Source organism: Calliopsis andreniformis, chromosome 2 (assembly GCF_051401765.1).
Source record: "Calliopsis andreniformis isolate RMS-2024a chromosome 2, iyCalAndr_principal, whole genome shotgun sequence".
NCBI classification, from domain to species: domain Eukaryota; kingdom Metazoa; phylum Arthropoda; class Insecta; order Hymenoptera; family Andrenidae; genus Calliopsis; species Calliopsis andreniformis.
The window spans coordinates 13,224,418-13,248,901 of record NC_135063.1 but is presented as its reverse complement, the minus strand read 5'-3'; the positions used below and the strand labels follow the sequence as shown (position 1 = coordinate 13,248,901).

The window sequence follows — 24,484 nt, the reverse complement described above, 5'->3', positions numbered from 1 at the left end:
CCCTCACATGTCTTTACTTGCCTTTACCCTCGCCTGCCGTCATACTGTGGCATTAAAACCAAATTTTTACATCGGTAAGGTAGTCAACCTAGGTCGTGAAAATTCGTAAAATAAGTTTGCTCTTCTACCTTGACTATGCTGTCAAAAGAATTTAATATGATATATCTAGTTTTATACCTTGTCTGTGATATTGTATAAAAATTGATTAATTTCCATTGGCTTTACTAATAAGTAGATTTTGTTCAGACAATACAGCCATTTTTTATAACGCGAGTCTAGTGCAGTTGTCAGATACATTCTCTGACATTTTAATTTTTCTTACTATATAACTTGCATCATTTCCTAGTACTCTAACTTCTCGCGATAATTAATATGTAATAAATAACGTATCTGAACAAAATAACTTGTAATAGTGTTAACTTGAAGCTTAATTGTTATTTCAATTAGGTGAGGAAAAAAATTTCTTTGAATTCTAAAATTTTCGTAAACAAAGTAGAAGAAATGCAGGGATATTGAACTGTTTAGCTATGAATTACTCTTCTTCTTCACTTACAAAATAAATCCTTAGTTTAACCACCACAATCTTTAATTTTTGATAGAAGTCAGAATTTGACAATGGGCAACGCTGGAAGTAATCAACCAGTTAACCATCATCATGGTGGTAGCACAGGCAGAGAACACCGTCATACCAAAGAACATCCTCCGCCATCACCAGGAAAAGAAGGCCAAGCTTTTGTTTTTGACAAAAAACCTAGTCAGAAATTGGTTCTCCAATCATCTGAAGAAGAACCTTATTATGCTAGAGTATGTGTAATAGTACGTTGAATGAGTTATTAAGAAATGTACATGTTCAGAAATTCTTTATACTTTCTGTTAGTAGACCAACAATCAGCAGGATGGAGAGGATTTTGGTTCTCAACGACCACGTTCTAACACTGTGTCAGAAGGAACAAAAGTAACAGATAACAAAGTATTACCAACAGTCTTTAAATGGGAAGGAGGTGGTAAACAGGTTTATATCAGTGGAACTTTTACTGGATGGAAGACATTGCCAATGGTTAAAAGTCATGGTGATTTTGTAACAATCATTGATTTACCAGAAGGAGACTATCAATATAAGTTTTTTGTTGATGGTGAATGGAGACATGATCCAGATATAGTAAGAAAATAAGTTATTGATCTTAATGATATAAGCTTCAAAGAAAACCTTTTTATCTCTCAAATAATTTTTTGTAGAAAATTGTTGACAATGGTATGGGTTCTAAGAATAATTTAGTGTCTGTAAAAAAATCTGATTTTGAAGTGTTTCAAGCACTTGAGAAGGACAGTGAAAGTATTTCTAGTAGTGCTCAAACAGACTATGGCCAAGAAATTCCTCCTCACAGACCTTGGGAAAAAGTAGCTGGACCACCAATCTTACCACCACATTTACTACAAGTTATTCTAAATAAAGACACTCCTGTGTCTGTAAGTATATAAAACATACACCTTTATGAAAATTTGTACATTTTACAAAATTAACAAATACTTTAATTCTAGTGTGAACCAACACTTCTACCAGAACCAAATCATGTTATGTTAAATCATCTATATGCTTTAAGTATCAAGGATAGCGTCATGGTTTTATCTGCTACACATCGCTATCGTAAAAAATATGTTACAACCTTACTGTACAAGCCGATTTAAGCCTATAAATCATGAATTATGAAGTTGTTGTCAAACATTAGTTGCATCAAACACATACATGTTTTGTAGGTAAAGTAAAATACTAATATTTGAAAAAAAATCAGAGAAATCTTTACAAAGTGACAGAGTATGAAACAGTTTGTTGAAATGTAAAATATTGTAATTATTATTTATTAAAGTCGTGTATTTTACATTAAATAAGTTCCATATAATAAAAATAATTTTTATTATATAAAAAAATTGATTTTATTTGGAGTTGAAAGGGTTAGATTTAGGTACAATGGGTTTTATGGACTCGATACGACGGTTCTTTATTATATCTTTAGAAAGGAATACACGAAATATACACTTATATCGATACGATCCAAGAATGATCTAACGATTCGAAAAAGAAGTTTGGTCGCATCTTGTCTATACGCCAAATACATCATGGAAAATAATTCCATTTGTTCGATACTGAACACATACATACTCCTGACAGAAAATTTGTTGAACGATATTCGTCATTGACGACTTGTCTACGCGGACACCAGCACATAGTAACATTAACATATTGACAGTGATCACGATCATAACACTGACGACAACCCATAATCATAATTGACCATAAACGGACAATTATACACGTATATTGTACGCGCAATCGACAGGCGATACATAGAAATGGTCTTCGAAGGACCAGAATGTTTTCCGAATCTAAACGATTTACAATACCAAGAATTCAACCCTTCTATCTACTACTCTATAAATAAATAAAACTTCAAATGAATATGAAACAAGTCGTCGAAAACGAAAATTTCAGATTGCAGAAAGGTCTATAAAGAATATAAAGACATGCAGTTGAGAGGACGGTTCAGCAGAAAGAGAATACAGTAATTCTTGGTTTTGTGCACATTCAGTTCACTTCCTCGAAGCTACTTAATTAGAAGTTTCATACTGATGCATGCAAATTATAAGAACAAATCGAAAGGAAACATGTGTAGCGACTATTTGACGCGTAATCGAGACAGCCAGGCGCGAGTATTATTTAATGCATATTCTGTTAGCTAAAGAGACAGTTTGAAAGGTTGAAATATCGAACGATACGAGCAGGAACTTGGATCGACAGTCCATTTGGAATTGAATTTTTACAATAGCCCGCGAATTCCAATGATTGTCTGTGATAATACACGATTGTCCACGATTGTCCATGATTGTCCATGATTGTCCATGATTGTCCAAGATTGTCCGCGGTTCGATAACGCGATTCGTTTATCTACGATCGCTATCGCAGGAAACGTAAAGTCGTTTCGCCCGAACCTTAAGGACACTTAACTTCGTAGGGTCGCGTGCTTCTCTAGTTACGCCCACACCGATTGTCTATTTTTTATTAGAACTATTCGAATAATTCAATGTTCGAATCGTAACTCTGAGAAATGTAGATTACAAGAAATCGTCAAATTTGGTTAATTGAAAAATTTTGAGTAAATATTGACTAACTTTGATTGACGATAACTCCCTGAAAAATCATCGTAAGATCACGATCTTTTTTTTAGATTAAAGTCAGAAGTCTTTGCTTTAAGATACTATATCTTTATTTTTAGTTTAATTCACCTGTACCACTGTAACTCCTTAAATTTGAAGGCATAATTGTCTTATTGGAAATCACAAAGTTTGACAGCATGCACGGAATCGTAAAAATTTTTTTCAGGGATACCGTTTGCAGTAGCATAAAATTGAAACCTTCCCCTTTAATTTAAAAAAAAGATCAAGTCGCTGCGATTTTTTTTCGCAAAGTTACAGCACTTCAAAGTAACCCTTGCATTTTTACAGCACAGCAAGCAGTGGCAGTATATGACAGAAATGCATGGTCTACTTCAAAGTGCTGTAACTTTGCGAAAAAAAATCGTAGTGACTTGATCTTTTTTTTAAATTAAAGGGGAAGGTTTCAACTTTATGCCACTGTAAACGGTATTCCTGAAAAAAATTCTTGTATGTCTGTACATCCCGTCAAATTTTGCAGTTTCTGATATAGCAAACATGTCTTCAAATTTAAAGGGTTACAATAGTAAGACTGCACTAAACTTAAAATCGGGTTATAGTACCTTAAAGCAAAGACTTCAGGCTTTAATTCTAAAAAAAGATTGCGATCGTAAGTGAATTTTTCGCTGAGTTATCATCAGCTAAAGGTGACCAATTTTTGCTAAAAATTTTTCTGTTCCATAATTTCCTTGAGCAGTGTACAATGTTAAAATATTTGAATAGTAGATTCCATAAGTATTCGAACAAAGAAAAATTCGACATATAGTCGCACTTTTACCCTTCACTCTTCAATACTTTAAATTTACGCACGCTTCCCCCTTCCTTTGCCATTCATCACCCTTCTAAGAACCCCTTATTTTACATACACACGCACACACACGCATACGTAGACGCATCTGTACATTTCGTACTTCGCAAACATGTACATACATGCATACGTAGAAGCGTATGCACGTATATTAATATCAAATCTATATACGTATATCTTTATCGGATTTGAGAAAATTTAAAACACGACGAAGAAGCGCAAATGCCGCTAAAATTTAGGTACCTAAGCTAACGTGCGTACGATCACGCACATTTGATATGTATGCGTGCACCTAAATGCACCCAAGAGACGCGAGACCCCGCGCCTTTGTACGACCAACTTGTATTCCACGCGGAAGTTTCATGCTTCTATTGTTCGCCTAATCGATACTCTCTTCCTCTTCTTACGTTTGCGCATTCCAGGCCACAGCCCGAGGCAGCATAATCAAATAAGATTGCCTTTCGAGATATCATAACTCATTCAGCTAGAATCGGTAGCTAAAATTGCCATTATTGGTCTCTGACTATTCACTTCCTCTGCTTTTATACAGAATACACAGGTGGTCGTGCAACTGCGTTACCTCGAAACTCTGTCTTGTGCCCACGAGAAACAATTGACGTAGGATCGTGAGGTCACAAATTTCCTAACGTAGATTTCCGATCGATAAAAAGGAGAAAAAAATGAAGAGACATTTGGCCTTGCCGGATAGATCGAAAGAAAGTACCGATTGTACTAGTTTTAGACTTCTCTATGATAAATGGTAAGCGGTAAGTAGCTCCCTCCTTTTTATACTTCAAAAAATAGTCCTTTCTTCCGAGGGTCCGAGGTAGTACACCTCTTTATGAGTATTTGCAAACAGCTAGACACTGAGAAAACACGGGACATACGGTTACTTTCAGTATGTATGCATGCAAACGCGAGGCGTTTGTGATTTGCCCAACTAACGTCGGATCAAATACCGCGGGACAGTGACGCGAGTCACGATCGAGATTAGGCCACTTTCAAAGGTTTCAAAACGTTCAATATCCTAAACGAAGATCCAAATTTAGGCGCTGAGCTTAATCTAGTGACAGAGTGTATCCGTGTATACGACGAAATACGTATGTATACTTATAGCAATGTATTGATGCCAATCAAAGAATCGGCCTACGATATTATACCTAAGAATTCATGATTTATCTTCGCTTGCTTGTCATTCCTTTGGTCATGCGAATCAGCCTGTGGCTCGGACCAAGGCCTTTACACGTCTTCGTAGGGAGCTTCGACGACAAGCGATCACGGTACAATGGTCTCACTATTTGTTGAAGAATTGGTACTGCAACGAAGAAACAGCAATTATACTTTCTTCGATGTTACCTTGGGAATTAATCAAGCTACCATCGTACGATCGACCAATCCGAACTCCTCTGATGTTCCTTTTCATTTCATAAAACTCTGGCTTAGCATGTAGTCGATTGGTCGATTCGACAAATTATCAAGTACTACGTGCGTATGGCAGAGATAGTCGCGAAGCACAGAAGTGCACGTGTAGGTACGAAGGTCGACGAAAACAAAGTATGGAGTTTGGCAGCTAGAAATACGAGATAGAGGATGTGAAGCTGGGAGGAGGTTGAGGATGTGAAGCAGAATAAGCAGGAACCGTTCTATGTCTACGCAACAGCGATCTCATCCAAGCGATTTTCACGTTCGCAACCAATAATCGTTCAGTTTAATCGTAGAGGAAATTGTGCCAGTGATAGACGAGAGAAAGACAGGTCGCAGATAGGAAGCAAAGGAACGAAGGGTGTCTTCGTAAAGAGGGAAATCAAGCGATGCGGTAACGACTAGCGCTACTGGTTCACGGAGTCGCGAGAATTATGTGTCAAGAAGAAAGAACGTGAGAATCGGTCACGATGGATAAGCTAGTGAGTATCCTTACACTGTAACGAAGGGTCAGTGGGAAGGCTGTCCCGGTAGCTGGAGTAGTAATGGAGAAAGTGTTGGTGGTTGTGGTGATGGTCCATTGAGGTTGAGGCAGATGGGGGGTAGTTGTCTTACCATGCTGGAGCCAACCTGCTGCAGCAATCCGGCTCCCTGTTGGGAGGACGTTGATGAAATCGACGGACGCTTCGAGCCTCGTAAGCTGTTGTTCATGCTCGAGCTAACCAAGTATGGCACGCTGCTGCTGGTAATCGGCATTCCTCCACCCTAAAATAACCAACAGGTTATTAATTTCCTTCGACTAATTTCTTTCATATTTTCTCTTTTTATTTGTGTTTCTAAATATCTGGTAGATTCTACTGGAAGATGTTATACCGTGGGTGGTGATGAATTGATGCTCGATCCGCGACGATCTTGCGGGCCTGTACTCGAGTGGCGTCGAATTGGATAGGGTGTCACACCTGGAGAACTTGCGCACGATGGTGCCAAGTGCATCTTCGATACCATCAAGGTATTGTCTGATAATCGTCTAGTGGTGAACGTGCTGGCTACTCTTAGGAAGTTATTGTCGTTATTTGAAGAGCTGAACCACCCGAACATAGCTAATGGAAATTGCATGGGGATTAATATGGCTTCCTAGGAAATTATTCATAATTAAATTATTTATGCAATTGCTCACCCGCCACGGAGTTCTTCCTTGCCACGTTGTCAGCTGAGGCTGTCATAGATATTGAACCTGCAGTCACACATACGATGACAGATAAGAATTAGTATGAACTTATTTCCTTGTATATTTATAAGGTAAATTGTGAGTAATACTACCAATGCTATTTTTCCTAGCCATATCCTCGGCAGAAGAAGTTTTGCGCTGCTCAATGCGCAAATTTGGTATATTGAACGGCGGCACGTGCATATTGTCTGTACTATATTGATGTCGTGAACTCCTATACCTCTCGGGGCTCGATTGAGACAAGTTGTCTAACGTTAACTGGTTCTTCTGATTCCTATGAATAAAAAAGTGAGACAATAGTCAAAATTGGAATACTTTTGATCTAAAATATGTAGTAAAAAGTTCACCTCTCAATGAAGTGGAGCCCATCTTGCAATAGTTTAAGCAGCAGTTCGAATTGATCAAGATTCAGTGCAGGGTTGACTGTCTGAGGTAATAGGGAAGGCATCACTCGAGTCGCCATCCAATTCACCGTAAGCCCATATTTTTTATCAGTGAGCATCAGCCTGTAAATGTCTATCAGAAACGAATAGCAACCCCATACCGATACGATCGATTAGTAAAAGACAAACTGGAGACTAATATTTAGGATACAATATATGTTCGTACTTACTTACAACACGAATGACCACCTCTGGTTCGTGAAGCTTCACGTTAAACAATAGCGGTAGAATACAGTCCGTAATCTTTTGCTTCTCCAAGCGACTTAATATACAGGTGATCACTTTTACGAGGGTTCGAGGATCCACAGAGTTCTTCTCAGACGCTTGTAACAATTTTGGTAAGATGATATTTCGAATTGCCTCGTCATCGATAATCTCATTTATATTCGATACTGCCACAAATGCTGCTGTCTATAGACCAAAAGTAACAATTTCTATGAGCTTCTTTGCAATTTTTGTGCTGATTTTTCATATCAGTTTTTTTCGTACACGCACCTGTTCTTCAGGAGATGTATTCTCAAAAGTTGAGTACAACATCGGAAGCACTTCTGTTTTGACGTATTCTCGGGGCGTCTTATCGATGATCAAGTGCAGATTTTCTAAAAGTGTAACTGTTCCATCTCTCGATTTGTGACTCGCGAAGAACATTCTATAAGTGACGCAAGTCCATTAATTAGAGAATAAGGAGATGTGTAATGTATTGTATTCATTGTTCTACTTACCTTAATGTAGGAAATATGATCTGGTTGTACTCCTCTGGCGTACTATCTTGTACGATATAAAGCACAGGCTGTAATACAGCTGATTGAAAGTCTTCATTTTCCAATTCTGTTTGCAGATATGTCCAGACATGCTGGTACCGTAGTTTCTGCAGAAGTGCATTCATTTAATAACGTCATTCACAAGTCATTACTCGCTTAGTGTTATATTCTTAATTAAATTTTGAGAATTACCCGTGGTATGTAAGGTAATGCTCCTTTCAGTGTCGTTGTATAAAAATGCTTCTTTTGCACAAAATCTTTCATCTTGCTGACGTCCAGAAACTGTAGCGCATGTACAGGTGGATCTCTAAAAAATGATATAAATCCTATTATTACCTATCTAATATTTAATGCATATTAGAAAATCCATTACATACTGGAAATACTTGATCACCGATAAAATCTGAGCTGTTGGCCTCTTGTCTGGATCTTCATCTAAGAGGCGAGACACCACTTCGCGCAGCGGGAGCGGTATCAAAGGTAACATCACGGCAACTTGTTGATCGAGCTACAATTCAATAGAATTGGAAATATTTCTTGGTGCATTTTTGTGAAACGTGTACACATAGTGTCCACTTACATTCTTCACTTGCTTAAGATACTCCGAGCTACTGTGGTTCGCTTGTATCAATGGTCGTCCATGATTGAAAATTGCGCATATGGTCATACCGAAACTGTACATGTCGCTGTAGAATCCTCCAAGATTTCTTAGTTGCACTTCTGGATCTGCAATCGTAAATTCTATGTATATGCTCTACTTTCATGGTAGGTACCATGAATGGTGAAAATCTTGAATGTCATTACCTATGTAATCCAAATTTGGTTGTGTCATCTTTGGCACACATTTAGACCACGGTTGCAACGCCACTGGTACCTCGTCGACCTTTTCTACGAGCGAAAAATAGCAGAAGTTTTATATCGGATCGATGGAGATGAGATTGTGGGAGGAACTAGTAAACAATAGGACGATATAGTGATACTCGAAAGACTCACCGATAAATTCGAGGCCAGACAACTTCCAAGTTCCCCTTTTCGTGATTATAATACTCGCAGGACAAATATTTCTGTGAAGAACTTTGAGGGTTCCATGAAGATACATTAGAGCTTCCGTGATCTGAAGTCAAGAAATTAGAGAAGGATAATAAAGAAACAAGTAAAGATTGCTAACTATCATTAAACTAATGAGCGTATATCTCACCTGCAGCAGCCCATATTTGATCTCTATATCAAGCAGTTCGTACTCTTTTGTGAAAACAGTGCGGTGGCCTGTCGCCGAGGACGTTTGTTTCGTTGTGTTGGTCGACATTTGACCGGGACTGTTCGCCTCTTGTTCCTTGTAGGCCAGAACGTTCGCAAGGCTAGCCAGCACGGGCTCTGAAACAAATGCCAGGCTCTGCGAGCACTCTGCAATTTTATACGCCTGCAAATGGAAAGGGAAGGTCTGAACTGTTCCTCAATAACACTGATGAGTGGAAATGAGGTTGTCAATCTTACCTGCAGTATCTTCGGATGAGGAAATTGTTCCATGTGTTGTGCCCCATTTCGTAATATTTCCGTCACGGTCTCCTTCCGTTTCGGTCTATAGACTTTATCGACCGATCTCTTATCGAAGAGGAATATCGAAACTTCCTAGATACAATCCAGTTAATTTCCCATGAAAATACGAACGATGAAATGGCAGGAAAAGTTTTATTCTATGTCGTAAAATTGATAAGGTGAAGGCTGACGTTATTATCTATCGCTATTATCTTACTTTTCTGTCCGTCTTCGTGTAGCCGTCGTATATACGCCAGGCGTGCTCAGGTCCTGCTGTAGCTGACTGCTTACCCACATCGTACAAGTTTTGAAGGGGATGCGGCAGGAGAATGTTCGGCGCCGAGCCAGTGTTTTTCGACTTGGCGAACATGACGCGGCACGCGATTCCTCGTTAATCTTCAATATTCATCGGATTAGTTTCCTTTCCTTTCCTCCTACCGTAGCTAGCCTTCTCTTATCGATTGATCGTCGCGCATACACCTGCCGTACGATCAAATTCGCTCTCACGATCAATGTTTCTCGGAAGACTTTGACGAAAAACGCTACGGAGACTCAAACGAAGTAGAAATGGTCGATCGATTTTCGACCAACACTCTCGACTCTTCCTTCAAACTTTAAACCTTTTCCTCGATCCCCTTTCAGGACCCTACTTTCTCTTCTTCTCCTTATAGAGCTCCTTATCGATTTTATTCGTATCTCCGTGCCGTATGGCATCGTATACGTATACACAACGAACAGATACTCAATGAAAGGGACACAAATCGAGTGATCGTTTGAGGTGAACAGTTTGAAAAGATGAGTCATTAAACACAACGATTGTTAAAAGTTTTTTTTAATGTTTGTCAGAGTACACGACGTTTCGGAAATTAAACTTACTTTGGTCTTCTTTGTAAGAAAGTTGAAATAAGAAATAAGAGTGATCTTGTGGGTGTGTGAAAATGCCTTATTCTCAGTATTGAACTCTTTCGAGGCACAAAATTTCGGTGTTTTTGAAGTATGCACGATTTACGTTATTATCACGTCACAGAGTAATCCACACAAGGCGTAATCCATCCACTTGGTTTCGAGTAAGTCGCGCGCAAGTAGTAGATATCATGATAAGTCCGACCCTCCACGAAAAGGTATCTAACGTTTCGCTCTCGTGCGCACGTTCACACCCCCGACATTTTGTCCTTTGGGATACGGGAAATTACTTGACTGCTTTAACTTGGTCAGAGAATGGACGAAACTCGTCGAACCTTTCGAAAAATGGCGAAACAGTTGAGGTTCTGTGTATTCGAGGACTATACGCTCACTAAGGTCGCAACATCGATGGAAAGGCTATCAAATGAATAGGTGATACGTATTCTAACATTGAATCAAAGCGAATAGATCGTTCAACAAGTTGACAGCTCATTTGTTCTTTCTGCTCTTCGAGTAGTCACTTCAAGAATTTCAAATTTCAATGTCTAAGCTTATTAAAAAAACAGCTATAACTGAGCAAAAAGATAAGGATTACAACAACCATCGGGAGAACTCAATCGATTCAAATCTAATCTAAGTTACAAGCAACAGAATGTGAATAGCTAATACGTTTCTTGATTGAAAGAACAAACAAGAGCAAACATAGGGTGGATTGACGAAGAAAGTGAGATTCGAAGAAATGAATAGGGTAGGGAGGAGAGACAATAGAGAAAGAATAGCGAAGAATGAAGAGGACGAAGCAACACGGCTTAAACTCGAGAATAGCTCACCTGTTGCCGTGAACGGGAATCGTGTACCTCGCATAGAAGCACTATAAGCAAGAAGAAACCGAAAGAAGAGTAATATGCGCGATGCGCTGTGGCTCGGAGCACGCGCGCCGCTTAGGAACGCGCGAGCTGTCCAAAGAAACAGTCGGCCACGATTGACGCGCGATTAACACCAGAGCACCGATACAAATTGCGACACACTCCTCTCGACGGACCTTTCCTCCTCTCCTTCCTTCCCTTCACCTCTCTCCGCTCCTCTTCGCTGCCCTTCGATCTGTTGCTTCGAGCCGAATCCTTGTTCCCTCCTTTCCGATTATCTCCTTCTCCTTTCCTTCTAAACACGCGTCTATTCCTTCGCCACCCTCTTCGAATCCACCCTCTCGTCCTTTCCTTCGCGATCGTAATTAAACTGGCAGCGTTCGTCGTCGTTATCCTTCGCTCCTGTCGCGACGTTTCCAGTACTGACGCTGTGGAGGGCAACACCGACGTCGTTTTCGACAGCCCTTTTGCCCACGGCGATGACGTTCGCGTTGTCGTCGACGTAGGAGTTAATGTTATCGTCATTCGATGAGAGAGCGAGAAACTTGCAAGGAAGCGACGAAGAGACGCATGCGCGCCCTCCGATCCCTGGCTATGGCTTTGGCTACGACCTAGGCTCCAGCCCCAGCTCCAGTTCCGGCTTCAGCCAGGCTGGAAGGTTCTGCCTGAAAATTCTAGGTCTAGGCTGCAGGTGACCGTGGCTTCAAGTCACGGCTTGGGGAATATGAGACTGGGGTTAGGGGATGATGGTGCGGATCTGTGGGAGATAGGGCGGTAGAGGGTTCATTTTACAGATTACATCTATGGTATGAGAAGATTCGCGTACAACAGAGAGAGGGAGGGAGGGGAGAGTAAAATGGGATAGATTCGAAGCTTGCGAAGCAGCAGTTTTTTTCGTAAATTATTCTTCGTTCGATTATACTATTATTACGATATTTCAATCTCTGGTTCCTTTGAGAAGAAACTGTATTGTTATAAAATATGTGAACATTATTGTGTAACGATAGGATATAATAAAATTGTTTATTAATGTATAGATTTGCGAGTTAAAGGTTTAGATCATTTATGTACGTGTTCTAGAATATATTCTTTATTTATTGCAAAAAAGGTATGAGACAAATTTGAGTAAAGCATGGATAGAGGGATGGTATAGACATCTAGTGGCGACCCCTAAAATACAAAAATTGCAAGATCGATTATTTATTAATTTGCGGGTAGCCCATCGATGTAGAATCTTTGTAGGAATTCTACACAACGTTATACAACGATAAACGTTCATGGAAATTGTTTATTTATTGTAAAAATAGCATTCGAAAAATGTAGTCAAAAACAGTATTATTAACTTGACCATAAGCATTTTTATTAAAAATATGACACGATTAAACATTGCGAGAAGTATAAAACCTTACTGAATAAGGAAATTATTTCTTTATAGATGTCTCGTTAACTAACAAATAGGAGTGTTAATAATTAGCACGAAGTCACTGTCTAGGATTATTATTAACAATATGTGTACCAGAAATTGTTGCTGGGATAATTATGTCATGGAAAATATCAATTTTTCGCAAAATATTGTTCATTAGATCAATCTCGAAGAACTTTTCTGATTGGTACCCCTTCTTCCCCGAGACAGTATAAATACCCCCGCAGGAGCACGAGTGTCTCAGTCGCCGCGGGTCCTCCGGCGGGTGCGGACCTCCCTGGGGATCCTGGGAGGACCCCTGGGCCTTGGACCACCATGGGCCTTGGAGCCCTGGACACCTCTGACCAGTGGGCAGTTGGCCGATGACCAGTGGTCATCTTGAACAACATATGAGTTTTTGCTCAAATTTTTAATTTATTTCTGCTGTTGCCCTTCTTTTATGTTTCCCCCCTGTGGTATGTACCTTGCCCCATAACGAACCCTAATATTACGTTTCCTCTCCTTATTACTATTCTACTCCTATACTTGTTTTTCATTCATTTCTTTGCTTACTAGTTACAAGTTCAGATTTTAAGATTTTTGTAAAGGAAGATTGGTGAAGTTTTATTTGCATCTATCTCTGCGGGTCTCTCACACAGCAACCTTTTTGTGGTGAGACCTGGGTAACCGGTTTTGTCCGGGCTAATGGCTGTGCATTTTGTCTAGGTTCTTGGATGTATTAATAACCTACGTTCGTATTAGTAACCTACGTTCGTATTAGTACGGACGTATTAGTAACCTACGTTCTTGGATGTATTAATATTATCGTTATTATATTATTTATTCATTTAGTCATTCCCATAAAATAATTTTAGTTTCAATTAATATGTAAAGCATATTCAAACTTCGCGCCATTTTAATCAGTAGAATCTAAGGAGATGTTGGACAGACTATGGACAGACAGATCGTGAAGGTCCTTTATGGAAAAAGTGGGGAGTATTAGCATTCCATATTTCTATAATTAAAGACTGTAACTATTTGAGACTATACTCTATTGTTTAATGACGATACATTTTAAGATGCTCACAGCAATAGAAATTCAGCATCAAAAGTATACTCCTATTAACTTATTGTATTCATTCTACTTTTTATATTCATTCCTGTTAATGCTATTTTAAGCCTTTAAAATTTAAAAGAAGGAAACAATTCATGATCATATGATTTGAAATCAACATTTCGTACTTAGCCTATGCGCGCCATCTTTCCCCCTCTTCCTCTTTTTCATTCTTTTTTAAACGTCACACTGTCATTATAATTATAACTTCACATTATTATAACTTACTCGACGAGAAATTATTATGCCCAATGTCGTAATAACAGATGACATGCATATGCATTTTTGTTCACTTTCCTCTCTTGCCTCCTCCCCACGAAGTTCTTACGCGCTCTCTTCGGCCTGTCATCTTCCGTTTCAGCTGTCATAGTCACTGCACTAACGCCATCAACATAAGACTGTGTATCGTGTATCAACCCTTGGACATTTTCCTTGTTTGCTTTTAGGCACGGTAAATAGAATTCACTTGTTCCCTGCATGGGTGGCATTAATTCTCGGACTATGGCTATTGAAGATAATCAAGGGTTTTCTGCTATCTTGCAATATATGATACGCAGGTTGGTCAAACGTTATTTCTTGAGTGAAAGCTTTAACATTATTGTGGATTTTTCCTCTGACTCCATCTGTATACGTTAATAGAAAGAGTAAACAAGAAAAGAATAAGGTGACAGTGAAATAAACACAGAGATAGAGAAAAAGAGAGCTAGGGAATTAGAATGAAATAAATTCTAACCTCTTTACATAATTCATTCTTATTGTATGGTCCAATATGTATACAATGATTAAATTTTCAAGATGCATTCATTAATAGAATTTTTGCCTCGCCGTCACTTATTCATTTCAGACCAACTCTGTCTAGGTTTCCCTGGTTTATTTTATATCTTTCAAGCTCGAAATTCCTAACCTAGTTTCAAGTATTTTTATGTTGTATTATCGGAAAAATCGTCAGTAACATTTATCATTTTTTCATTGTAGTGGCCAATTGAACTTCATAACGTCAGATCAAGATGACTCGGATGAAGAGTACGCTGCGAATTCGCAGTCGTTGAGAATTACGTTTATGCCAAATACATCCAAACTTGATGTTTGTTTCATATACATATTCGTCATATACGATATAAAATACATGTAGCATTATTTCTCTCATTTATTTATAAATTGTGCAATTAATTGTGAACATTGTTTTAGAAAAGTGAAATAAGTCTTGCCACAAAGCAGGCATGTGGGTATATAGAGGACAGTGATAAGCGTAACTTGTCTGTGATGTCTATGATTCAGAGAAGATCCCTAGGTCGCAGTTTCACTACAGGAGAAAGGTGTAGAATATGTAGTAATTTTTTGCCAAATAAAATGCATCAGGTTGCTAAATATAATACCAAAGCATTTTGTGGTTCTTACTCCAAAGATGGAAGATTTTTCTTAACTGCAAGCCAAGGTTGCAAGCCAGTTGTTTTATGATCACACAGACATTTTGAATCCATAATCTTCTTATAACATACCATCTCTACAGATAGATTCTTACGGCTTTATCGAACACACGATGGGGATTTTGTGGAATTCAAAACAATTCCTGCTAGGGATGTAGGATGGAGTATATTAGATACTGCATTTAGTCCTGATGGCAACTATATTGTTTATTCAAGTTGGTCTGAATGTTGTAAGTATAGGTCTCTGCTGGAAAAAGTTCATCAGTCAAGTGTTAGTATTATTGAAGGGCCCTTCTGTTTCAGTGTATCTCTGCCCTGTCTATGGAGATTCGACTTCACAAGAATCATTATCGTTATGTCCGGAACACAGAAGGTTTTGCGTATTTTCTCTCGCATTTTCTAGCGATGGAAGAGAAATTTTGGGTGGCGCGAACGATGGTAATCTTTATGTTTATGATAGAGAATGTCATCAACGCGCTCTTAGGGTTCGTATTCAAATACATATTCTTTAATTTAGAATATTTCCTAACACCTGCAGCTTAATGATTTATAGATTGGTGGTCACGACAACGACGTAAACGCAGTTGCTTTTGCCGATAATTCTGCACAGATTTTGTACAGCGCTGGTGACGATGGTCTTTGTAAGGTACTATCTTTGATACGTTTGTGTTCTTTCTCTCATTTTCGAACATTCTCTTTTACCTTTTATCCTTCTACTCTCTTTCAACTTTTGATTACTCAGGTTTGGGACAGGAGAACGTTGAACGAAGCTAATCCAAGTCCGGTTGGAATGTTAGCTGGTCACATGAATGGTATAACGTACATTGATCCACGAGGCGACGGTCGATATCTCATCACCAACAGCAAAGATCAAACTATCAAACTATGGGACGTACGTGCATTTTCCGATCGCAATGGCGTAATGAATACATGTAAGGCTGTTGCACATCAAAACTGGGATTACCGGTGGCAACGTGTACCTAAGAAACGTAAGTTATCTGTGTGATTTAAGCAGTATTTGAAAGTCATTACTTTCTTTTCCATCGCAGTGCGCAGAACAAGAAATATGTTGGAGGGTGATACCAGTGTTATGACTTACCGCGGACATTCTGTCCTTCAAACGTTAATACGATGCCATTTTTCGCCTTCTTCCATTACTGGTCAGAGGTACATATACACAGGATGTGCCGCAGGACGAGTTATAAGTAGGTTATCTCAACCGTATTTTCCAATTGTGATCTTAGTGAAATATAGATACATAAATATGTTTTTTATTCACTTTTAGTATATGATGTCTTAACGGGTAGGATAGTTAGTACTTTAGTGGGTCACAAAGGTTGCGTACGAGACGTCAGCTGGCATCCACACCACCAAGAAATTCTTTCCACGTCTGTGAGTATTACTCATATCTTGAAATATGACTGATTTTTGTTTGATTCGTATACATCAAATTGTTACTTGTTTTAGTGGGATGGTGCAATTATTAGTTGGCGATATGCAGGGAAGACTGCCCTTGATAATTCTGATTCGGACGAAGAAAGTGATACAGAATCATCTCCGCGTACTCTAAGACGAAGTCAACGAATAGCTGCTCAAAGAGCGAAACACGCTGTTTCTTTTTTTTCCCTTTAGGATTAAGTCGAAAGAAAGTGCGATATCTTTTTTGTATAATAAGTCATTTAAATGCGGAGAGGACACGTACATATATATATATCGAATCATTGTGCCTCGTAATTCTCTTTAATGTGATATTTGGACGATTACGAAGGTACATTACTACGATCTTCCTCTTTTTCTCTCACTTTTCCACTATAAAAAAATCGAGTACAGTTACTGACTAAGTTTAAGCTTGAATTTTTTACATTGATTTGAAAAAAATAGTTTTGCAAATCACATAAAAATAATTTTATCCGTTAGTATCTATCGTTACCTTAATTATCCACTTGGAATCAATGTCAATGCAAACAGAGGATTAGGTGGAGAGTAGAAGAGGACAGAATAGGAATTGGATCTACGATTTTTACACTACAGTTACGTTTCAACCATTTAAAGGAGTGAAAAGGGTCGTACCATCTCTCAAAAAATGTCCAGATATGTATACATATGTGTGTGTAGACATATGTATATCTGTATATACATTTGTGTATATATAAGTATATGTATAAATATATTTATATGTATTTATATATATACGCGCACGCGCGCGCCAACACACAATTTACATGTACTAATAAATTGTTAGAAGATAAAGAATATGACTTTTCTTCCGTATAAAATTATTTTGAGTCCCAATAGTATTAATAAATTACTAAACAATAAGTTGCTCTCCAATTTCTATTCAATATATGATAATGCAATGGAGGAAGGTTTCGTGGGAATCCATAGGAAATAGACAAGCTTCGGTTTTTGTCCATTTATAGTCAACGAATACACGTACTTGGAAGCCAGATTAATGGCTGAGTATGTACTCTGCATGTACAGGGCTTCTTTCACGTTTGTATCTCAATATATAATACGTAATTGCATTTGACCATGCTTGGCATTGGAGTTATCTATATTTTTCCTTCCTGGTTTTACTCCTACTATAGCATAGGAAAAGTATCGAGGAAAATTAACACAATTGTAACAGATTCAAAAACAGGTAGCAAATACCGATGACGATGTAGTATATACCTGTATAGACATCGATGGACTGAGCAACCATAAGTACGTTTCCTTCAACGGAAGACACCAAAAGTAGAAGCATGATTGCGGGTAACGTAATTGTGTATCTGCATTTATACAGCCCTATAAAGCACGTAAGAAGCACAGATTATAATCCTTGATCGCAGTACGTAAACAGGCCGACATAATCCTCGGAGGCACCGAGATTACCTTCAATTTTTTAAATCATACGATTCTAATTGTAAGATAGAATAAAACCACATCGCAGTTCCGCGAAAACACATTTTTGTCGTGCGGTAAATTATAAATTCAACCCTCTAAATATGTCTACGTATTATGAAAGACCTTGTACAAGGTTCACTCGTGAAAGCGCTTAGATCTTGTCACTGTAAAATTATACTTTCATGTAATTCGATACAGTGAATTTTATATATTTCATGTTGTAGGAGTTCCATTACTTCCTCGGTATCAAAATCGCCTTTTTTTTGGCTCGTACTTTCTACTGAACACTGCCAAAGGCAATAGAAATCGGTTGCAGATTATACTTATCACCTTAGTATAATATCATATAGGCGACGAAGATATTTGCAAATTACACAAAGTCGTAAAGTCAACATGGTACGTTATCTAAAAATTGACAAGCCAGCTTCGCTACAGAGACGTCGTCAAATCTTATATCATCGCTTATCATTTTTTACCTGAGAAATTTCTCCTCAGTTCAAATTCTGAAATTTAATGTTCAACTCACGAATGGTACCAATGGTATCTACAATTCTGTACTAGATGCATTCCTCGAACGTTGGCTAATTCTTCTCCTCTGGAGGTGACTCGACTCAACTCGACTGGGTTACTCGTGTTGTACAACTCTACTAATCGATGTAAGTCGATAAAAGGTAGATTAGACTTACGGTCTTCGCTGTAGAGTCTCCAATCGTGAACCGTCAGTCGCGCGGTGTTCATCGCTGTTAGAACTAACGTTTCTCCTTCTGTACCCGCGAATCGTTGTACTTTATAAAAGTTGCTTCTTCGGAGCGCACGTACCCTTCGGCTGTAAGAACAAGAACCCAGTGATAAAGCTCAAGCCAAGGGTAGGAAGAAGCGCAGGTATATTCGCTGGAAGCGAGCCGCGCGGTCTGCATCCTCTGGTTCTTTTCGATTTCCGCTGTGGTTTTAAACCCGCGCGCCTATCTCCAACCGGTCTAACGTTGTAACAAGTTGCTCTTACGCTGGTACATTACGTGTTTCTTAGACTGAATTAGGTAATCGAGATTCTTTCGTTCGTAATTGTTTTTTCCCTTCTATCCCCTTTGCTCTGTTTTTCCTCGCTCCTTTTTCTCTTGATTCTTTTCCCTTTTCGTTAGCCCTTCACGCACTTGCTTTGTCTGCAAAGTGGAACGAGTTCGTTATTAACATAGCATCGACAAACGCGTGCAATAATTTAATCGCTTCGAACTGCACGCAATCCGACGTATTCGATAATCGAACGAGGACAATTCTTACGTTCACCGGTTTAGATATGTGCTAATACGCGCGGATAGATAAGCAAGCAAATAGAAGTAAAAGTTCGCTACGTTTAAAACGTATCGAGATGCGTTAAGAGACAACGGTAAAGTGAGACAATGGGAGTGGTAGCAAAGATAACTCCGCTAAGAAGGTGGAATAAAATAATACCAGTATCATAATCAGTACGATAATCAATAAATTGTTTAAAACAGACAACGCTCAGCCGAAAGATGACTGCAGCGGAGAACTCTTCCGAAAGCATACCTGAGGCAAAGGATATCGGCAGGAGGAACGCGATTCCAATTATTCATGTTAGAGGAACTCATTATGACATCGGGTTTGATATTGTAAGGATTCCATTATTTATTTGTGTTACTCATGAGTGTCGAATATCGATAAGGTTTCTTATTCGTAAGAAATCTAAAGTGCAATAGGAGAACAGGTAGAAGAAGCTAATTAAGAGATGGAGTTTCTAGTTACATAAATCACTAACGAGGCAGTTGTAATAATTGCAAATTATGCAATGCGTTCTGAATGGACATTGATTTTTAAGTATCTTTTTTCCTGAACATTGTTACATGTTACGTGTAGTTAATGTTAAAAGATAAAAAGTTGCGAGTAGATCCAAAACGAGATAAAAGTTTCGAGTTCATATTATTTCCATTGATATTTGAAATAGAATCGATTATAAGGTATTAAACGTTTAATAAAAAAGAAAAAAGAAAAAGATACGACACAGGTAATACGCTTTACAATAACACAAACATTGATTGTCCTCGCACCTCTGTTTCCAGGAGATTGAACAAGTTGCGCAATGCTAGTTACATAATACACGTACTCAGAATGTGGTGCGCTATTCAATAAAAATAATACATGTAGTTTTTATGGCAGTTCATTTGCTGCATCTGTTAAATTAAGAAAATAAGAGATTCGCAATTGTAATGGATTCGCGTAGCGTCTGATTCGATCGAATGGAAGACGATTATGACGAAACTCGCTCACTGAGTCGAGAAATTAATTTTTTTTTCTTCTAACATTAGGGTCGTACGTTCTCTGGACTGATCCAAAACTTTGTGAAGACGTATAATCCTTTGAATGAGACTTATCTACCGATGTATGAGACCGAAGCGGGTAAAAAGGTTTACGAAGAAACCCTTGCCTGTGTAGAGAAGCAGTTTCCCGGATATCTAAGGGAAATCCAAGGAACAGCTGAAGGCGCAAACGTTCCTTTTCATAAGGTACGATTCTCGAATTCTTCTATTCTTACTCTAGTTCATTAGCTTACACATTTGCCTAACGCATTAAGATGTTCTCATTTATACTTATCTCTGAATCTTGGAATGTAGTTGGCATAAAAATTCGAAATTAGAGCAAACAAACAAGTTTCTATACACATATCGCCTACACCGTATCGTATTCGTCTTTGAATCTCTGTTAAATGAAAGTCATATTTAAGTAAACTAAGAAATGTGGGAATGCCATGAAAAATCACATATTTGTTTTTGCAGCTGTTCCTCATGCATCTAGATGACATTGTGCCAAACGTAGTGAAGGGAGAGCCCCAAGGGAACGAGTTGCCAGTCGGTTGTTCAACTATTCTATGCAATCAGCCAGGACAGGTGCGTAATTAGTCTGAATTAATTACTCCTTCTGTAATTTACTCAGATATATTAATGATATTTAGATTATTCGAATATATTGCATGCTAATAAAATGTGCATCTATTAGTATATAAAGTGGTAAATGAAAATTCCTAACAGGAAATTTTGGGGCACAATGAAGACGCGCTCAGCGAAACTTTGAATCATTGGTACTTGGTATCGGCTCACGTGGTTGAACCAGGTTGCAAAGAAGAAAAATTCACATCTTTGAGTTATGCTGGATTCCTTCCTGGATACACAATGGGTTATAATCACCACGGTCTCGTTTACAGCATCAATACATTAAGTGCTTACAGTCTGAGATGCGGTAAAACGCGTAAGTTTTTCTTTAATTTATGCTCGCCGAATAATGAGTGAAGTAACGATTAGCTTGTAAAGCAAGTTTTTAATCAGTAATATTATTCAGCTAGGTACTTTTTAACTCGAGCGTTGTTGGCTGTAGAAAATTATGTGGAAGCTCAACAGGTTTTAAGAAATGACGGCTGCGGTGCAGCCGAAGGCTTTTCAGTGAATATGACCTTTTTAATGCAAGAAGGAGATCGAATGTTTCACAATGTGGAGATCGGTCCATGTGAGATCGATGGCACGCAATCGCAGATGAGCACATTGACCATTAGCCCTGGAGAAAATACCTTCCACTGTAACAAGTGGGTAAACGAACAAGTGCATTTGGTAAAAATACAGCTAAACTCCTTGATCTGAAAATAACAAGCATTTTTTTCAGGTACCTTCGATTGAAAATACCAGAAACTGGAGGCCTCATCATAGATAGCAGTATAAGGAGACTGGAAACAATTTGTAAGCATCCTCCTCCAAAATCACGTGAAGATGTTATAAATATCTTAAGCGATCAAACGGATGACACGTATAGAGTTTATCAGGAAATTAACAAGGACGATCCTGTGAAAACTATTGCTACGGGTACGTTTTGTTTTTTATCATGATTGATACGGATTAATAGAAGATTAATTGAATTATCCTTATTTTATTAGGTATCTTTGATTGCATCGAAAGAACCTGGTCTATTTACACAGATAAACCAAGTCTTAACAACCCGATTTTAATAATACCTTTACAGTTACGCAATAGCCAATCAGACACGTCTGTTAATGAACAGTCATAAACAGAGAGATATCCTTCTCTTGAAACTAAATAGGCTTTATGAACTTCTTTGACTTGTTTCACAGGCACTATACATAAACAGAATTGTTTCAACTGTGTTGCTACATATATCACATTCACGAACTCTTTAAATGATTAGTCATCATTTATCTTTAGACTATAGTGCAATTAAAAAGATGACTTGGAGTATTCTAGAGAAAAAACACATGATTTATTTTGTTCATTTCTTCCTTCCTCTTTTTTATCACAAATACTACATGATTTACCAGTAGCTAAATAATTTTAAAAATACTGAATACATAATTACAATTTGATATAGTAAAAAAATGATTGGCAATTAAATAAAAGATACAAAAATTGATTACACTGTACTGAATAGATTGAAATTTTAGATTCCATTTTTGAGCAATCTATTTCAACGACAATAGGTGGGTACCACAACTTTTGGTCGTTTTTTCGACTCCATTTCCAAAAAGAATTCCTTTATATCTTCCTCTCGTACGACCTTTTTATTTTCAGCGAACTTCTGTAGGTACTGTTTCAACCGTTCCTTCATATTATTGTACTCTGTAAAACATGTGCCAAAATAAAAATAGAATGAGTAAATAAATTGATCAAAGTAGAACAATTTTTTTAACAATATTGTTTGATGTTTTACCTTCAATAGCTGTCAGTTGTTCAACGCGACCCAAAGAAGCAAGAGCCTTCATTCCTTTTTCATACTGTGATTCTTGACTGTTGATTTTACCTGCTTCTTCGTAGGCATGTACACTATCCGTTGGATCCAGAAGAAATGAAATATTTTTTTCTTGATAAAGCTGTGAAAGGATTAATTTCAATTAATTTTTCATGAGTGAAAAAGACACAATAAGAAAGAATCTAAATAAAAAATAATGGTCTACCTTTTTGCATGTCTCACAAGTACAAAGAGCAGCTCTCCAACCTTCTGACCAGAAACAACTTCCTTTTGACAGAACCTTAGAGTCTTTCAGTGGCATTCTGCACCCTTCAGGTTGGTTTTCAACATCAACTGATTCTGTTTCCTTTTCTCCAGAAGAAGCTTCTTTTGATACAGATGCTGAAATAGAATGAGTAACAAATTATCAGAGATGTTGAACAATTGTATTCTGAATGATACAACAATTATAACAGAAAGCTACCAGCATATTTGCTTGCATAATTCCAAAGGAAGTCATTCTTCTTCATACATCCAGAGCAGATCATCTCATCATAAGCTTCATCAGTTGGGACTCCTTTCTCACACTCAAGATGCTACAAAAATTATTCATCTAATTAGATGAGAAAGATTTAATAGATTATATGTATATTTACCCTAGAATGATACCAATCCTCGCAAATTACACATTGTAGCATTTCATCATTTACTGTATCTTCTGGATCTGGATATGGTCTTTCACAAATGCAATAAACTCCATCAAAATTATGATTGTACTGGTTTTCAGCATTTACAGGATCCTTTGACTGCCAAGAAAGAATATAATTATAATAATGTCACAAACTCCATAACGAGTAAGGAAATGATGTAAGGCTTACTGCATCTAAATTACACTTTTTATCTCCAAATTTAGAATTACCACAGTCACATCTAAAATGTCTTTTAGTGTAAAGTTCTACAAGCTCATGACCTTCATGGCAATGAAAACTGCAAGCAAGACAAACAGCAGCTCGTACAGCTTGTGGACAACATGTTTTACATGCATAAAGTGCTTGTCGTGTATACCCCTAAAAAGACCAAAGAAACAATTTAGGTACATCTTTCATGCTTTAATAAAGTCTTACTTGAATAAGGTTAATGTTCGTTGCAAAACCTTGCTGTATGTGCAATTCTTGTCATCCGACGCGCCTAGAACTGCATAGGCGTCTTCTTCTAACTGATTTTCTTCTCGGAGTACATCTAACATCGTAACGGAAGTCTCCTCTTCGGGAATTTCTTCGGTTTTCTCGGTTTTTTCGGACATTTCCTCGGTAATACAACTATCAGACCAAACAAATTTGAACCTATCTCACCGCGCGGAATTGCATTTATGTCCAATCGTGTGTGGAATATCTAGAACTGAGATCGTCTAACGCTTTCTCTTCCCATTTTTATTATTATTTCTGTTCCGATAAAATAGAATCGTATCAATTTCTAATTAAATTATCGATTAATACTGTAGAAATATCCAAAAAAATTTTAAACGGTCGATAACGGTCACGAACCAAATACTAAACCACCCGCTTCGCTTGTTCACCTATGTGCCTTCTGCTTTGTGTAATTCAGCGCGTGTAACTACCACACACTCATTTAATATGATAGGTATACGTATGTATTCGTCAATCCTTTATTGTGTATGTGTGCATTTTAATGCTGCTAGTAACAAGTGTCGACAGATGGCAGGCACAGTCACTGGTGTTGT

The 24,484-nt window shown here is 38.0% G+C and overlaps 5 protein-coding genes and 1 long non-coding RNA gene across 9 annotated transcripts; 3 read left to right on the top strand and 3 right to left on the bottom strand.

Annotated features, from left to right (window-relative positions):
- The first annotated feature begins 118 nt into the window (after positions 1–118).
- LOC143185409 (5'-AMP-activated protein kinase subunit beta-2-like) lies at positions 119–1,899 on the top strand. Its single transcript, XM_076388385.1, has 5 exons — positions 119–447; positions 600–804; positions 881–1,159; positions 1,237–1,467; positions 1,540–1,899. Exons 2-5 carry the CDS (start codon positions 616–618, stop codon positions 1,684–1,686), a joined length of 846 nt encoding a protein of 281 aa, XP_076244500.1. The 5' UTR covers positions 119–447; positions 600–615; the 3' UTR covers positions 1,687–1,899.
- Positions 1,900–5,170: 3,271 nt separating this feature from the next.
- Bma (SCY1-like protein bma) lies at positions 5,171–9,895 on the bottom strand. Of its 2 annotated transcripts, none has more exons than XM_076392200.1 (17): positions 9,623–9,895; positions 9,364–9,498; positions 9,068–9,289; positions 8,863–8,983; positions 8,674–8,757; positions 8,450–8,595; positions 8,247–8,377; positions 8,062–8,176; positions 7,831–7,976; positions 7,604–7,757; positions 7,279–7,519; positions 7,013–7,181; positions 6,758–6,939; positions 6,615–6,671; positions 6,311–6,537; positions 6,053–6,202; positions 5,171–5,330 (listed from the first exon to the last, which is right to left on the bottom strand). In XM_076392200.1, exons 1-17 carry the CDS (start codon positions 9,773–9,775, stop codon positions 5,310–5,312), a joined length of 2,454 nt encoding a protein of 817 aa, XP_076248315.1. In that variant the 5' UTR covers positions 9,776–9,895; the 3' UTR covers positions 5,171–5,309. The 2 variants fall into 2 exon arrangements, with proteins under 2 accessions (XP_076248315.1, XP_076248314.1); XM_076392199.1 differs by having other exon boundaries at positions 5,196–5,330; positions 5,934–6,202.
- A 4,153-nt stretch (positions 9,896–14,048) lies between these two features.
- On the top strand, positions 14,049–17,370 carry LOC143184025 (DDB1- and CUL4-associated factor 11). 2 transcript variants are annotated; one of them, XM_076385954.1, is made up of 10 exons: positions 14,049–14,247; positions 14,666–14,774; positions 14,879–15,125; positions 15,201–15,347; positions 15,421–15,602; positions 15,671–15,763; positions 15,860–16,106; positions 16,167–16,322; positions 16,403–16,509; positions 16,585–17,370. In XM_076385954.1, exons 1-10 carry the CDS (start codon positions 14,168–14,170, stop codon positions 16,747–16,749), a joined length of 1,533 nt encoding a protein of 510 aa, XP_076242069.1. In that variant the 5' UTR covers positions 14,049–14,167; the 3' UTR covers positions 16,750–17,370. The 2 variants fall into 2 exon arrangements, with proteins under 2 accessions (XP_076242069.1, XP_076242078.1); XM_076385963.1 differs by lacking the exon at positions 14,666–14,774 and having other exon boundaries at positions 14,101–14,247.
- Positions 17,371–17,487: 117 nt separating this feature from the next.
- Positions 17,488–18,774, bottom strand: LOC143184054 (uncharacterized). The gene is made up of 3 exons (XR_013002712.1): positions 18,690–18,774; positions 17,791–17,904; positions 17,488–17,699 (listed from the first exon to the last, which is right to left on the bottom strand). It is a non-coding gene; the product is annotated as an uncharacterized LOC143184054 (long non-coding RNA).
- Positions 18,747–22,695, top strand: Tan (C45 family peptidase tan). 2 transcript variants are annotated; one of them, XM_076385975.1, is made up of 8 exons: positions 18,747–18,885; positions 19,497–19,631; positions 20,325–20,522; positions 20,793–20,903; positions 21,045–21,261; positions 21,352–21,592; positions 21,670–21,866; positions 21,938–22,695. In XM_076385975.1, exons 2-8 carry the CDS (start codon positions 19,515–19,517, stop codon positions 22,066–22,068), a joined length of 1,212 nt encoding a protein of 403 aa, XP_076242090.1. In that variant the 5' UTR covers positions 18,747–18,885; positions 19,497–19,514; the 3' UTR covers positions 22,069–22,695. The 2 variants fall into 2 exon arrangements, with proteins under 2 accessions (XP_076242090.1, XP_076242097.1); XM_076385982.1 differs by lacking the exon at positions 18,747–18,885 and adding an exon at positions 18,901–19,040.
- Positions 22,483–24,427, bottom strand: LOC143184050 (putative E3 ubiquitin-protein ligase UBR7). The gene is made up of 7 exons (XM_076385996.1): positions 23,897–24,427; positions 23,622–23,810; positions 23,400–23,549; positions 23,228–23,339; positions 22,970–23,145; positions 22,726–22,885; positions 22,483–22,634 (listed from the first exon to the last, which is right to left on the bottom strand). The coding sequence occupies exons 1-7, from the start codon at positions 24,044–24,046 to the stop codon at positions 22,483–22,485; spliced, it is 1,089 nt and encodes a 362-aa protein (XP_076242111.1). The 5' UTR covers positions 24,047–24,427.
- Positions 24,428–24,484: the final 57 nt, after the last annotated feature.

What these genes read in the sequence shown, in the direction of transcription:
- LOC143185409 (XM_076388385.1), top strand. Translation starts at nt 616, where the DNA reads ATGGGCAACGCTGGAAGTAATCAACCAGTTAACCATCATCATGGTGGT. An exon ending in AAGAACCTTATTATGCTAGA is followed by an intron (nt 805 to 880) that starts GTATGTGTAATA and finishes TTCTGTTAGTAG; the next exon opens with ACCAACAATCAGCAGGATGG. An exon ending in ATAAAGACACTCCTGTGTCT is followed by an intron (nt 1,468 to 1,539) that starts GTAAGTATATAA and finishes CTTTAATTCTAG; the next exon opens with TGTGAACCAACACTTCTACC.
- Bma (XM_076392199.1), bottom strand. Translation starts at nt 9,775, where the DNA reads ATGTTCGCCAAGTCGAAAAACACTGGCTCGGCGCCGAACATTCTCCTG. An exon ending in ATCTTAAGCAAGTGAAGAAT is followed by an intron (nt 8,378 to 8,449) that starts GTAAGTGGACAC and finishes ATTGAATTGTAG; the next exon opens with CTCGATCAACAAGTTGCCGT. An exon ending in CATTACCTTACATACCACGG is followed by an intron (nt 7,977 to 8,061) that starts GTAATTCTCAAA and finishes GCACTTCTGCAG; the next exon opens with AAACTACGGTACCAGCATGT.
- LOC143184025 (XM_076385954.1), top strand. Translation starts at nt 14,168, where the DNA reads ATGGGTGGCATTAATTCTCGGACTATGGCTATTGAAGATAATCAAGGG. An exon ending in TTGCAATATATGATACGCAG is followed by an intron (nt 14,248 to 14,665) that starts GTTGGTCAAACG and finishes TTTTCATTGTAG; the next exon opens with TGGCCAATTGAACTTCATAA. An exon ending in AAGAAATTCTTTCCACGTCT is followed by an intron (nt 16,510 to 16,584) that starts GTGAGTATTACT and finishes TACTTGTTTTAG; the next exon opens with TGGGATGGTGCAATTATTAG.
- Tan (XM_076385975.1), top strand. Translation starts at nt 19,515, where the DNA reads ATGACTGCAGCGGAGAACTCTTCCGAAAGCATACCTGAGGCAAAGGAT. An exon ending in ATGACATCGGGTTTGATATT is followed by an intron (nt 19,632 to 20,324) that starts GTAAGGATTCCA and finishes TTCTAACATTAG; the next exon opens with GGTCGTACGTTCTCTGGACT. An exon ending in TGTGAAAACTATTGCTACGG is followed by an intron (nt 21,867 to 21,937) that starts GTACGTTTTGTT and finishes TTATTTTATTAG; the next exon opens with GTATCTTTGATTGCATCGAA.
- LOC143184050 (XM_076385996.1), bottom strand. Translation starts at nt 24,046, where the DNA reads ATGTCCGAAAAAACCGAGAAAACCGAAGAAATTCCCGAAGAGGAGACT. An exon ending in AGAATTGCACATACAGCAAG is followed by an intron (nt 23,811 to 23,896) that starts GTTTTGCAACGA and finishes TGGTCTTTTTAG; the next exon opens with GGGTATACACGACAAGCACT. An exon ending in ACAACTGACAGCTATTGAAG is followed by an intron (nt 22,635 to 22,725) that starts GTAAAACATCAA and finishes CATGTTTTACAG; the next exon opens with AGTACAATAATATGAAGGAA.